Here is a 14,085-nt window from a genome sequence, read left to right on the forward strand (position 1 = left end):
TGCACATGCTCACTTCCCAGGGGCAAGGAGGGCACTGTGCATGCAGGGAGCCCACCCTAAGGGAAGTATTACGGGAAAGGGTCTCAAGACACTGGGAGTAGATCATCCTGTAAAGTCCTAGGATCCAGGTTAAACGCTGCACTTGACCTTCATGGTGCCTTTTTCCAAGTGTACTTTCCTTTCTTTCCTGCTGTAAAGCTTTTAAAACTAAATGTCCATTTCTGCTCTGAAACTTGCTTCAGTCTCTTTCTCTACCTTATGCCCCCCAGTGGAATTCTTTATTCTGAGGAGGCAAGAACTGAAGTTGCTGCCAACATGTATGAATTCGCTGCTGGTAATTCAGATACTTTCCACCCCTAACACGTGTTAAGCATTGTTTTAAGTGCTTGGATATTACGGTGAGCAGAACAGAATATCTGATCTCCTGGTGAATACTGCAGAAGGAGACTGATGAAAACAAGAAAGCAAATCTGAAAAGTCAGATAACCGTTAAGTGTTGTAAAGAAAAATGAAGCAGGTTAATGGATTCACTGGGATCCTGGGTGGAGGACTGTACTTTTAGATATGGTCAGGAAAGACCTTAGACATGATGTTTAAGCAGAAACTGGAAATAAATGAGGATATTGAATCATGCAGATATTTTGGGGGAGAGTGTGTTAGGCAAGAGAATGATGAAATGTCAAGACTTTGAGGTGGGGTATACCTGGTATAGTTGTAGAGCAAGGAGACCTGCGTACTTGAGGGAAGTGGGTATTTGTTGTGCTGCCTGGTATTGATAACGTTACCCAATCTATCTGTTCTACGGCTACAGCCACACCTTAACTACTGGGTTGGAGATTAGCGTTGTGGAAGATGATTAGAACTGCATTTTGAGGACAAAATACATTGATATATAAGGTATACATTGTAATATATGTAGTATGCATAAAGTATGTAAAGTATATTATATATATATGAATAACAATTCCTTATAAATAGTGCTGCAGAAGTTTTAATCATTGTCGCTATCAAGATCATTATCTCAATTTGCCCCAGGAATCCAGAGGAAAAGCAAAGGTATTTGAAAGTAACACTTTCCAATTCTAAATGGAATTGCTTTTGCTACTGCCTGAATGCATGGTTGTACATTTGAGTACTTGGGAAATAACGTAATTTCTTTTTGAGAGAAATGATTTCTACCACATGCCACAACATAGCCTGGCTTGCCCATGTACTCTTTTAGATTCTGTTTCCATGTCTGGAATGGAAAGCATAGCACACTTGATTTTATTTTTAAAACAAAATATAGCAACCATAATGATGTTGATGCTGGCAATCATAGCTATGGTGGTCATAATAGCTAACATGTATGGAGAGTTAACCATTTGCCAGGCACTGGTGCTATGTCCCATTAATGGATTTTCTCTTAGCCCTCATAATACTATGAGACAGGTAGCATGATTAACCTGTCATCTGCCTGAGGAAATGGAGGATTCAGAATGTTTATGTAACACTTCTCCAAGGAGAGTTAGCAGGAGAAGGAGCCAGGTTTTACACCAGTTTGGCCTATGACTTGGAAATGTGGATCACCCAAAACTCATTTCTGCTTTGATTTCTATTTTCCTATGGTCTATTTGTTGAAGGGTATTTAAGGAGTAGGGAAAATGGGGAAATACATTTGATTTTCTTTAGTAGGATGTTGAAAAGAAAGAATTTCTAGTGTCTCTAAACACATTGCTTGAGCTGTGGGAGCTAAGGGACAGTAGGGAAGAGTTTGGTCAATGCCAAAGATGAGATACAGGTATGAGTTTTATTAGTCACAGCAGAAAATAAGTCAAAGTTAGATCCACCATAGAACCTTTAAATACATTTTACTGTTTGGGGCCCAGTCCTGAGTATTAGGAACCAATGTTCGCCTCTGCAAATAGAGAATCTTCTGAGTTCCTGATGACCCAAGGTGCGATGAATTCATACTGAGGATACTTCCTGCAGTTGAGTTTTGAGAATTCCAAGTCTTAATCTCACTAATGACAACATGGTCAGCATATTTGTTTGCAAATACAAAGGCACCATAATAGCTATATTCACTTATGTCCTTTGGATAAATTCTGCAGAAATAATGATCTCTTCACTAAATTGCTCCCACACTATTATTTGCTTAAGCTAATATTTCCTCTTCATTTTCCTCTTCCCTTCTGATGTTTTTGATAACTTGCTGAGAAACACCTGGAGTTATCAGGTCTCAACTTCAATTATGAAGAAAAAAAATTGCATGGACTTTGTGATAGTACTTTTTCTATGAGACAACATAGCATCTCTGGGTTTTTAATATGCCTTTCAGAAATGGCTGTAGTTGCGAGCTAAAGCATGTTACTTCAAAAAGTTGGGCTGTCCATATGGCCCTCTCACTTAGGACTTTATGAAATACACTGTATCTAAAAGGGGAAAAACAACTGAAAATATTTATTGCAGAAAATAAAAAAGTTAACCAAAGTATTTTATTGATACATTCTTGGACAATATCACAGATTTGAAAGAGAATGGAAAGAGGGAATTTTTCAGCAAGGGTTGTTTTTTTCCACTAAATTGGCACATAAGCAGCAAGATTAACGAAAGTACTTATTACAAACAGTAAAAAACATACATGCTTTTTTCTAAAGTCCTTATCACACTGATCAGTCAAAGGGGGCATGAACAAAACCTCAAGACATGAAAAATCCATATTCTTTCCTTCAAACAGCTTAATAATTATTAAAATTATTGCAAAATATTCATATACCCTAATTAAAATAACAAAAGAGAACACAAATACAAATATTGAACATAATAAACATGTACTATAAAATACATTACTGGCATGCATTCCAAAGATCAAGACCTCTATTCAGTTCAGCCAATAACTTCCTTTTATGTAACCTATCATGTACCAAAGATAGGTAGGGCATACTTTCTCAGCACAGTTTTTGGTCTTTAAACATCTTTTTTGTCTTAAAAAAAAAACATGATGTGCAGTGGTACTATAATAATTATACAGTCATGTACAGATGTACTTTTTTAATCTGCCAAGATTGCTTTAAAATTTTAATCATTTTAAAATTTTTCCAAATATTCCACCGTCTGAGAGAATAGGGCTCTATCTATGAAAACAAAGCATTCGAAAACAAACAGTGAACCAAGGTACGACATCAGATGGCAAAGTGCAAAAGTCCTCACAAACTGTACAGAAAATTTCAAAACCTTGCAACCTAGAAGTACATACGTAATAAGACAGGTCAGCCCCAAAACGGTCCTGTGGCTCTCACGGTCCATTCTAAAGAGCCGGGGCGGGACTTGAGTTTCAACACTCCCTTTGGTAGGGAAGGTCCAAAATTGCAGCCGAGTTGGCAGTGCTGATGTCAGTGACTTATTAAGCCAAGATAAAGTAAGGATATTTCATAAAGCAGCTGTTTAGGTCACTTGGATCCTCTAACATTGGTCTCCCGGCCGGGGAAGCTCCTCCGGTGATGGGAAGCGGGTAGGACCAAAGAGTCCTGTGCCAGGTTGGGTGACAAAATAACTGAGGGTCTTCTTCCTCCATGGTTCCATGGAATGGAACAGGTTAGATAACCAGGTTATTATAACTGACATACTTCTTTTTTGCAGCAGGGCCTGAAAGAAAAATTAGAAAATGTGAGTTGCAGTAATAACCCTGTTTGCAAAGGTAGAAATAGAATTAGAACTTTTCACTTGAGGTACAGAGTCAAAGTGGGGTGATACAGCTCTGAAGAACACACACAGACAACTTTGGATTCCTCTGACTGTAAGGCTTTGGCCACCAAAATTTGTGGTTCCCAGTGATTCTCAAATCATCTGTGTTCTCTTCTCTGATATGTCTCCAGCTTCCCTCTTTACACTCTATTCATAAATTTATTTGTTAATAACTAAATGTGTTAGCAATGCTTATTAATAATAATAAACAAATGTTTATTAATAAACAATATGTATTAAACAATAACAATATGTGGCTTAAACAAATGTTTAATAAATGTTTATTAATAAATTTATTTGTTTATTTGTTGTTATGCTTTCTAATCAACCAACCCTTAAAGGGTTCACTCACATTGTGGTATATTTCTTTGTGTGCTCTTCTCACAGACCTTTTAATAATAACTGGCCTTTGCTTGGAAAAGGCCAAGTTGCTTGGGTCACTGAAATTAATTGAGGTTGAATGCAGATTAGGTCAGAGTGTCTTCTTCAGTGCTGATTCACACAATCAAATGACTACAGATTGACTTATCGAGTGTTAACAGTAAGTTGTAAATGGTCATTTGCAGAACTATTTCCATTAAGATGTAAAGCCCACTTAAACCTGTCAGGTGTCTGACACATACACACTCTACATTTGTTTTCCTTAAATGTAGAAATTATTTTTCTACTTGGTAGGGTAATTTCAGGACTCACCTTCACTCACTCACTCAGGCAGTAAATATGTATCTACCGTATTGCAGCCACAGGGCTAGGCACTGATGACCAGCCAATGAGCACAGCAGATTTCATGTCCTCATGCTGGAAATAAAGACACCAGGATCCCAGAGTGTGCCTTTGCTTTAGGTTCTGGTCCTCAATACCAAGTCATACAGTTGCAATGATGTGATATGTTCTGTATTCACTAAATCTTGGTAGTTTTGCATCAGTTTCTGTTGGGCACAAAGTAACTTTTGTGTAGCATTTACTGATGGCTTATTTTGCTTACTGTTTTTAAATTCTAAATAGAAGTGTTCACTCAAGACAGAAATGTCAAGAGCTCTTCAAGAACTCTTAAGTAGGGATGCATATACAATTTTGGAGGAACAGAGAAGTCATATTAACATACTAAGAGAGAGTTTGTCTTTAACCTTTGAATAATACAAGTAGTATGTTACAGGTGCTTACATGATTATAGATATTACACAGAATACTGTACACTATACAACAAGCCTGGTCTTCTTTTCTGGATTAAAAATTGGGACTCTCTGACAAACTTTGACTTGAAGACTCATTTTTATTTGAAACTCATTTCTGTATTAAACCATATTGCATCTATTAACTAAAATACAAAAAGATAAATAAGAATAGAATTTTTTGAAATTCAGGGCCTCCTGGAAAATCTGGTGATGAGAATTGGGTCATGATATGTCCTCATTTGATGAACACATAGCCTCAATAATGCTCAGATCTTCCAAGAAGTTTCCCATTATCCCAGTGTTGTCTTCAACAATATTCTTGGTTTGGGTACAAGGAGGAAAACTTTCAAAAGATGTTTCTTGACTCTGAATCTTATTTTCAGTGTCATAACTAGAAGACCTCAGCTGACAGTTGCAAGCAATAGTCACAGCATGCCTTGTCAAATGCCAACCACTAATTATCCTCAGGAGAAAAGAAGGGGGAAAAAAACCCCCGAAAACCCAGAAGCTGATCTGAATACCTGAGACCACCTTTATTGTGTGAATAATCAAGACTGTTTTCTGTAGCATAACACTCTAGTGAAAACAAAAGTGAATTTCCTTACATTGGTTACTATAAAACACTAATTTCTCAGGAAGAGTTTTTACCAAAAGAATAAGTAGGTTAGAACTATCAAGCTGAGCTAGGATTAAATTAAAATCATGATCAGGTTATGTTTAAAAAAATTGGATATAAAAATAAAGGCATTCCATTGATGCTTTGCTTGGATTATCTTCTTGTGTTCTGTGTAGCCTTGAGATGAGCACTGTTTATGATTGCCATTTTACATAGGAAGGGTCTGAACCTCAGAGGAACAAGCATTCCAAAACTAGGCTGCCTGATGGTTGAATCTTTATTTCTGTCTTCATACTATAGTAGGAAGACAGTACTGCAGTTGGACTCACCTGACCTGGGTTCTGATTCGGCTGTGTCACTTACTTGAATGTGACCTTGCCCAGTGTCTTCATAATGAACTCCTTGTAGCCTTTGTAAAACTGGGAGAGGCCAGGTGTGGTGGCTCACGCCTGTAATCTCAGCACTTTGGGAGGCCGAGATGGGTGGATCACCTGAGGCCAGAAGTTCAAGACCAGCCTGGTCAACATGGTGAAACCTTGTCTCTACTAAATATACAAAAAATTAACCAGGCGTGGTGGTGGACACCTGTAATCCCAGCTACTCGGGAGGCTGAAGCAGGAGAATCACTTGAACCCATGAGGCAGAGGTTGCAGTGAGCTGAGATTGAGCTCCAGCCTGCACAACAAGAGTGAAACTTTGTCTCAAAAAAAAAAAAAAAAATTGGGGAGAATAATTGTTACCTGGTGTACTGTTGATATCACCAATGTACACAATACCCCAGTTTCTCATCTGGGAATATAATGTATAAATGTATTTTTAAATTACAAAGTTCTATGCAAATGATAAGCCTCAGTACATGCTTTCTTTGCAGAATTGCTACGAACATTGCCCCAAAATTATAATGAAGTTTATGCAGGTCCTAGAAGGGCAATTTGTGTACTTTTCACAGCAATGTCCAGTGTATTATGTTTATTTTTAAACCATTCTAGTCCTGTGAGTAAATAAAATAAGTGCCTGTGGTGTCTGGTAATTCCATTTATTTGACTAGCAATGTAGTTTATGGTCAGGAAAGAAAATTACTGAGCTCAAAATAGTTGTGCAATGAAGCACTTGCTAAGGAAATATACTTTTTATTTTAAAATAGTATGTTTTTCTCTTATAAAGTTACAGATTTTAAAGAAGAATTATAGTATATGGCATTGTCCCGATTAACTTTTGGTTATATCTGCTTATCTACATAAGTAGTTCTCAAAACAAGGTATCTTGAAGAGCCAATATTTACAGTGAGGTAGTGTTAAGAATACTGGTTTGTGAAATGAATTACTAATATACCATTGCTACTTAAGAAAGGTGAGACATTCCAACTCATTCTTGATGTCTTGTCAGAATCTACACTCAATATGACATTAACTTTATTGAACTTCTTATTTTCTCTTTGCTTTCCTCTGAGTTTTTTTGTCTTACAAAAATTTCATTCCTTGAAGTGCATTCTATTGAACATGCATAACCCAGATTCAAGGAAGTGAAGAAAAAAATAGAAAAGAAAGCCTCATAGATATTATGTTGGGAAACACTGAATAAGTGATATTAAACAGTACTCTTTCCTGTTTCCACCCCGTATTTAGTTTTTTTATATTTTAAGTAATATATTTTATATTTTATATTTATATTTTAAGAAATATTGTAGCTCATTAACTATATACTATGTGTTCTCAGCTCTTTTTGAAGAATGTGTGCATAGATGTGTATGTGAATAAGAACATGTATGAAGTGATTTAAACATCCAAAAAGGATAAAAACAAAATATAACAAAATATTATATAAGCCCTGAATATAACACATTAACATACTGACATCTTGATTTAGGTGCCCCTCCATCTGCTCATAGGAAATACGATGCAACCAAAGCCCTTGACACCCCACGTTCCTCCCCGTCCCCCATAGTATCTACTATACTGAACTTGGGATGTGTCCTATAGCTACTACAGTAGTTGTCCATAAATTATAGATAGTATTGATTTCTGTGTTTTAAGTTGTGCAAATTATTCCATGCATATCCACTTGAAATCTGGTTTCATATAACATTGTGTTTTTAAGATTTACTTACATTGATTTAATAATCATAGTAACTATATAGCTTTCTATATATTAATGTTAGCATAACCGATTTTCTGTAACTCTTTTCTTATTGATAGACTCTACTTTGTAATGTTTTTGAAATAAGCAATGCTAGAGTGGATGATACCTGCAAAACAATATTTTTAACAGAGTTGAATGACAATGCTATAGGGCAGGATAAAATATTTGTCATGTATTTAACTGACAAAGGATTGATATCTAAAATTTTTAACTTATGCGAAGGAATAAATAAGAGACAATCTAATTTTTAAAAACATAGATTCAAGATAAATAGACAATTTGTAGATGAAGAAATATAAATCAAAAATGTTCAACCTCATCAACTAGAGAAATGCAAATTAAAACATTAATAAGATAGCATTTCATGCCTGTACCATTACAAAAGAAAAAGTGAGCTAATACCAAGCATTGGTGGGTGTGAAAAAGTGAGAACTCTCAGACAACACTCAGGTATAAATATAAGTTGGTAAATTTATATGGGAGAGCCATTTGGAAATATCTAGAAAACCTAAAGCTATGCATGCCACTGAGTCAGCAATTTCACTTCTAGATCTAGACCTGAGACACTTTCACATGTACACATACACATGCTTAGGATTTCAAAAGCCTTTAACATAACAATTTTCTCTGTGATTCTCCAAGAAAAAATTATTTTGTAGAAGCTAGGCACATAAAGGAGCAAAGTGGGCCAGGTATAAGATATTCAGGAAAGATGCAGACTATAGTGAACTAGAAATCACCTGCCCCATCAAAAAGGCATAATTATGTGAGATGTTACCACAATAGGAAGATAGTACATTTTTTGAGGAGAAGCTTGACTGTATAATTTTATGTAAAAGTTCAATTTTTCACTCAGCCATCCAACAAATATTTATTGAGCAGGTATTATGTGTTGGGCTCTATTCGAAGCATTAGAAATACCTCAGTTTTTAATAAAAGTTTTAATATCATATTAAAACCATTTAGCAAGTCAAGAAAGAAATAGAGACCAGAGGCTAGACAACATTGCTAGGCTGCTTGTTTTCAACTCTGTGATCCTGTCTGCACTCAGTTCCTCAAATGTGCTTGATTATAAAGCACCCTCTCCTGCTCGCCTTTTTAGTGGATCATTTTGCATTCTATAAGAACATACTTTTGGAAATACATGGGGATACTTCTTAAACCTTAACCCTGTCTATCACTTCAGTCATTTGTAAACCTCACTCAACTTCTGAATATTGGTTTATTGCCTGATAGAACTTTGTTCAAACTAACTTTTCTATGAACTCATTCAAAGCACTGTCTGTGCCTCTTCCCTCACCAACTCTGCTAACTAACGCTTTCCTATCAAACGGGATTCATAGTTGTTATTTTCTTATAAATATTTCAACCGGGAGGGATTCTTTATATTATGGTTTGCAGTTTCTAAAACAAAAAGGAAATACTTTTTGGTAATTACTTCTGTAGTCAATGGCCTGTTTCCTGCCTGTTCATTTTATTAGTAAATTGCCCTTAGCCCATCACTTAATAGCAAAAGAGTAGATGTTATCTTCAACATCTCAATTCTCATTTGAGATTTCAAAAAAGCTACTAAACTTCCTGTGTTTTACAAAGAAGCATTTCATTTTATAATGATCTCCCTTAAATCCTTTTTTAAATTTACTACTCAGTGTAGCACATTACTCTACTTGAGAAGATACAAAGCTGAACAAGAATGAAGAACATGACTACCAAAAAATTGAGACATTCCCAGTTATACTAGTTCAACTCTGAACTATAAAACAATGGAGACTTTCTACATCTCCCAAGAGAAGGTGAGGCTATTGCTCATATGTTTGGTACCTGGATTTGTTGACACAAGAAACTCGTCAGGGATAAAAACATGATCAGTCAGAAAAATAACTCAGTATTTCAAATCACCATAATTTCCAATCCAGTGGCAAAAACTCCCAAATTTGGATTTCTGTTGATCTACTCAGCCATTCATCTAACAAAATATTATTTCACACATATTAAATACCAGGAACTTTAATACATGCTAACATTAAAAGCAGACATGGGAATCTGCAAGCTGTTTAACATTTACTCACTTCTCATTCATCGTATATTCAGATTATTTAACAAATATTTATATGAAGCTGCTGTGTGTCATCAGCAAGGGATTGGCATATCCTTTTTTTTCTACTCAATGAGATAAAGATAAGTCATGAATTTATAAACTAAACTCACACTGAGAGGAACCCCCCCAAAGCAAATTGGCACCCCTCCCTAATGCTGAATAAGGGAGATAAGGTCAGTGGATGGCGAGGCAGCAAATCTATTACCATATTTGGAGACAATAGTGATCCAGTTCAAAAGAATGGAGAAGCATCAGCCTAGATAACCTTAGAGAAAATGTGTGAAGTGTTTGCCCCATTTGTACCAGGGACAGAGAAATGAGTCAGATACAGTCTTTATTGTTATAGAACTTATATGATAATGCAAAAAACTATTACATATCTGTGATGAGTACTTAAAGATATTTTACAAAGACTAATTTTGTCTTGAAAGAGGATATACTGTGCTAAGCCCAGGAAGGCTTTTCAGTGGAAGGGGCATTGATTTGGACCATGCAGTGTGAGACAATTTAAGAAGAGGGCAGGGCAATATAAAGGTACACTTCGTTTCCAAAGGTACATGGAGAGGAGGGTCAGAGAGTGCTGGAAGTCAAGGTTGGAAAGGTACACAGGGCCACATAAATTACTTCAATATATAAAACTTCAATAAACCTGCAGATTGTCATAACAAATTCAGGGTGCTGTCAGAGGCATCTGAACCAGAGCAACTCCACCTTGAATAGGGACTGGGTAAAATAAGGCCGAGACCTTCTGGGCTGCATTCCCAGGAGGTTAAGTTACTCTAATGATAGAGGCAGGAGGCAGAGAAATGCCTAGGCAGATAGGGAAAGGTTCCAGGAAAATCTGACCCGCCCCACAGGTGTTTACAACAGATGTTTCGTGCAGACAAGGGGGCAGTGGACTGGAGACCCACGTGCACTGGGGGAATGGGGTGGAGCCACCAGAAACAAATATCTTATTCAGGGGAAGAGCCTGGCCTTTTCGGCTCCTGTGTGGTGACCCTGGTATTCAGTTTGTGAGGTGGAAACCCACGTGCAGGACCCCTCTCTTTTTTGAGAGCTTTCCTTTCATTTAATAAATTCTGCCCTTCTCACCCTTCAGTGTGTTCATGTGCCTAATTCTTCCTGGTTGTGAGATAAGAACCTTAGCTGAACTAAGGAGCAAAAATCCTACATCACTAAGTCACAGGATGAGATAGGAGGTTGGCACAAGATACACATCATAAAGACCTTGCTGATAAAATAGCATACAGTAAGGCCAAATCCCACCAAAACAAAGACAGTGACGAAAGTGACCTCTGGTCATCCTCGCTGCTGCCCTCCCACCAGTTTACAAATGCCATGACAACATCAGGAGGTTACTCTATATGGTCTAAAAAGGGGAGGAATGAAGAATCCACTCCTTGTTTAGCAGATAATCAAGAAATAACCATAAAAATGGGCAACCAGGCTGCTCTGCCTATGGAATAGCCATTCTTCGTTTTACTTTCTTAGTAAACTTGCTTTCTCTTTGCACTGTGGACTCACCCTGAATTCTTTCTTGTGTGAAAGCCAAGAATCCTCTCTTGGGGTCTGGATCAGAGAGTACCAGTAACAGTCTGGTTCAGTACCAGTGCCAGAAACAGAAGAATGAACAAGGCAAAATTTCTGTGATTATTTAGCTTTCTAATGGAGGTTCTCATAAAAAGCCGTTAATGCTAAAGCAGTGGTACTTGAGAAGCCACAGGGAAATATTAACAATTTTGAAGAGGATCTTCACACTTGCTTTTCTCTCTCTGTAATGTCCTTCTCTGCCCTTTTTCCTTAATTGGTTTCCTGTTCTTTGCTCTGGTTGGTTTTAGTTTCTACTCACTTCCTCCAAGTGGCCTTTCCTATCCCTCCAGACAAGTGAGATGTTCCTGCTCTACCCTCTCATGACCTCTCTACTATTCCTTCCTCATATATAACCAGGGTGAAGCACTAATTTCTCATATGTGTCTCCAACATTAGAACTTTAAGTATCAGGATGGTAGACACAGTGTTTTTCTAGTGCTTGGGAAATGTACAATGTATAGTTGGTGCTCAATATTTTGGGGATGTGTTACCATGGAGGAGCCTTTTGTAACTGTCCTTCCTGCCCACTGCATAAAGAAAGACCACGGCATTGTAGTAGAGAAAGAGCTTAATACGGGAGGCTGAGGCAGGAGAATGGCATAAACCTGGAAGGCGGAGCTTGCAGTGAGCCGAGATCGAGCCACTGCACTCCAGCTTGGGCGACAAAGCGAGGCTCCGTCTCAAAAATCAAACAAACAAGAAAACCACACAAACAAACAAACAAAAAAACGTAGGAGATGGAGTTTGCACTCATATCATCTCATGCAAAGCTCACAGGTTAGGGATTTTTCAGAGACAGTTTAAGGAAAGGGGTGGGAGTGGCAAGGTAACAGGTGCTTGCTGCTGATTGGTTGGGACAGATATGAACTAGTGGGCCAAAGCTGTCTTCCTGAGGACTAAATTGCTTCTGGGTGGGGCCACAGGAGTCGGGGGCTGGCGATTGAGGGGGAGCCATGAGTGTCAGACATGCAAAACAAACAGAAAAGATATCTCAAAAGGCCAGTCTACAATCGTGATGTTATTTGCAGATGTAATTGGGGGAAGTTGCATGTCTTAGAACCTCTGGAATAATGACTGACAATCATGCATGTCTGAGCCTTAGCAGGACTCAGCCTCCTGTCCCTCTCCTCCTCCTAGCCTGGTGGTTTCCCTTTAGCTTTACAAAAGTGGTTGAGTTTTGGGCAAGGCCTATTATCATTTAAATTGTAGCCTAAATGTCTTCCAAAGTTAGCTTGGCCCAATAGCCCAGCAATAATTAAGGCAAAGGCCAGATGGGGTTGAGTTAGCTCGCTTACTGTTAGAATTTTCTCACTGATATAACTTTTGCAAATGCAGTTTCACTTTGCTCTCTGAAGTCATTGTCAGCTCTAGGAGGGTCTTAGAGATGAATAGAACAAAAAAATATATGTGGGAACTTCATGAGCTTTGCCATCCTTTTTTTCCATCCCTTTTCTCAGTATTCTCCTATGGGTTTTTGTATTCAAAGCTTACCATTATTATAACTCCTCAGATTTCCTTTGGAACTTTTAAACCACAGTATTCTTTTTTTTCCCCCCCTTCTGTTTGCATCTAAACATGGCCAAAACAGCCTGGCTAAATTGAGAAATCAATTTTCAGTTCTGTCATGAAAAGAGCACATGAACATTCTAGTGTTTCCTTAAAAAAAAAAAACAAACAAAAAAACAAAAAAAAAACTAATTTGTACTTTAAGATGTAAAGCATCAAACAGGTTTACATCGTTCTTAAATGGCATATTTGAAACAAATGGACAAAGTCTCTGTCTTAAAACATCTTTAAGCTTGGCTAAGTTAAAATCTAGGTAATTTGCTGCTGTATTTGTTTTATTTTGGAAAAAAATAGATATGCATTAAATTACCACATCAGATTTCTACTTTTTCTTATGCACTTTGGGCATTGAAAAGCTTTTGTGCATTTTACAATTTCAATATATTATAGATGCGAGCAATCTGGAACATATTATGAATGCAGTGCAATCATACATCAAAGATCGAAGCTGTGAACCAAAGTTGGTCTTAAGGCTAATGTTACAAATAAGGCAATAGTGACAAAATAGCAGCAGAGTAGTACTTAGTGTTCCTGGATGAAAAGCTCCTGCTGAAATCCAGGTCTTGCTATTTTTGGATGGGGCATTCATAGTCTCTTCATTCATTCCTTAATACATTTATTGAACTTTTACTAAGAGCTCACAGTGTACTAGTATAGCCTGGCTATAAACTAGTGGCACAGAGGTAAGGGAAAATAGTCTGTATCCTTGAACAGTTTCTGGTTCAGTACAATTCAACATGTATCTGTTGAGCACCGACTATTTGTCAGATACTGTTTTAGGCAATAGGGATGTAGCCATGTTACTGGGCAGGTTCAGTCCCTGCTTTCATGGAGCTTAAATTCAACTTGGAAAGACAGATCTTAAACAAACAAACAAACAAACAACAACAACAAAACAGGCCAGGTGCAGTGGCTCACGCCTGTAATCCCAGCACTTTGGGAGGCCAAGGTGGTTGGATCACAAAGTCAACAGATCGAAACCAGCCTGTCCAATATGGTGAAACCCCATCTCTACTAAAAATACAAAAATTAGCCAGGTGTGGTGGTAGGCACCTGTAATCCCAGCTATTCAGGGGGCCAAGGCAGGAGAATTGCTTGAACCTGGGAGGTGGAGGTTGCAGTGAGCTGAGATCGTGCCACTGCACTCCAGCCTGGGTGACAGAGCAAGACTTCAT

The 14,085-nt window shown here is 37.6% G+C and overlaps 1 protein-coding gene across 2 annotated transcripts in view; it reads right to left on the bottom strand.

Annotated features, from left to right (window-relative positions):
• Positions 1-2,462: 2,462 nt before the first annotated feature.
• GRM7 (glutamate receptor, metabotropic 7) overlaps positions 2,463-14,085 on the bottom strand; it is a 919,719-nt gene continuing 908,096 nt past the window's right edge. For both annotated transcript variants that reach the window (XM_012000647.1, XM_012000645.1), the window contains one exon: positions 2,463-3,627. In XM_012000647.1, coding sequence (XP_011856037.1) covers positions 3,578-3,627 — 50 coding nt within the window. In that variant the 3' untranslated portion in view covers positions 2,463-3,577. The remainder of the gene's footprint in view (positions 3,628-14,085) is intronic.

This window comes from Mandrillus leucophaeus, unplaced genomic scaffold (assembly GCF_000951045.1).
Source record: "Mandrillus leucophaeus isolate KB7577 unplaced genomic scaffold, Mleu.le_1.0 Scaffold637, whole genome shotgun sequence".
Taxonomy (NCBI): Eukaryota; Metazoa; Chordata; class Mammalia; order Primates; family Cercopithecidae; genus Mandrillus; species Mandrillus leucophaeus.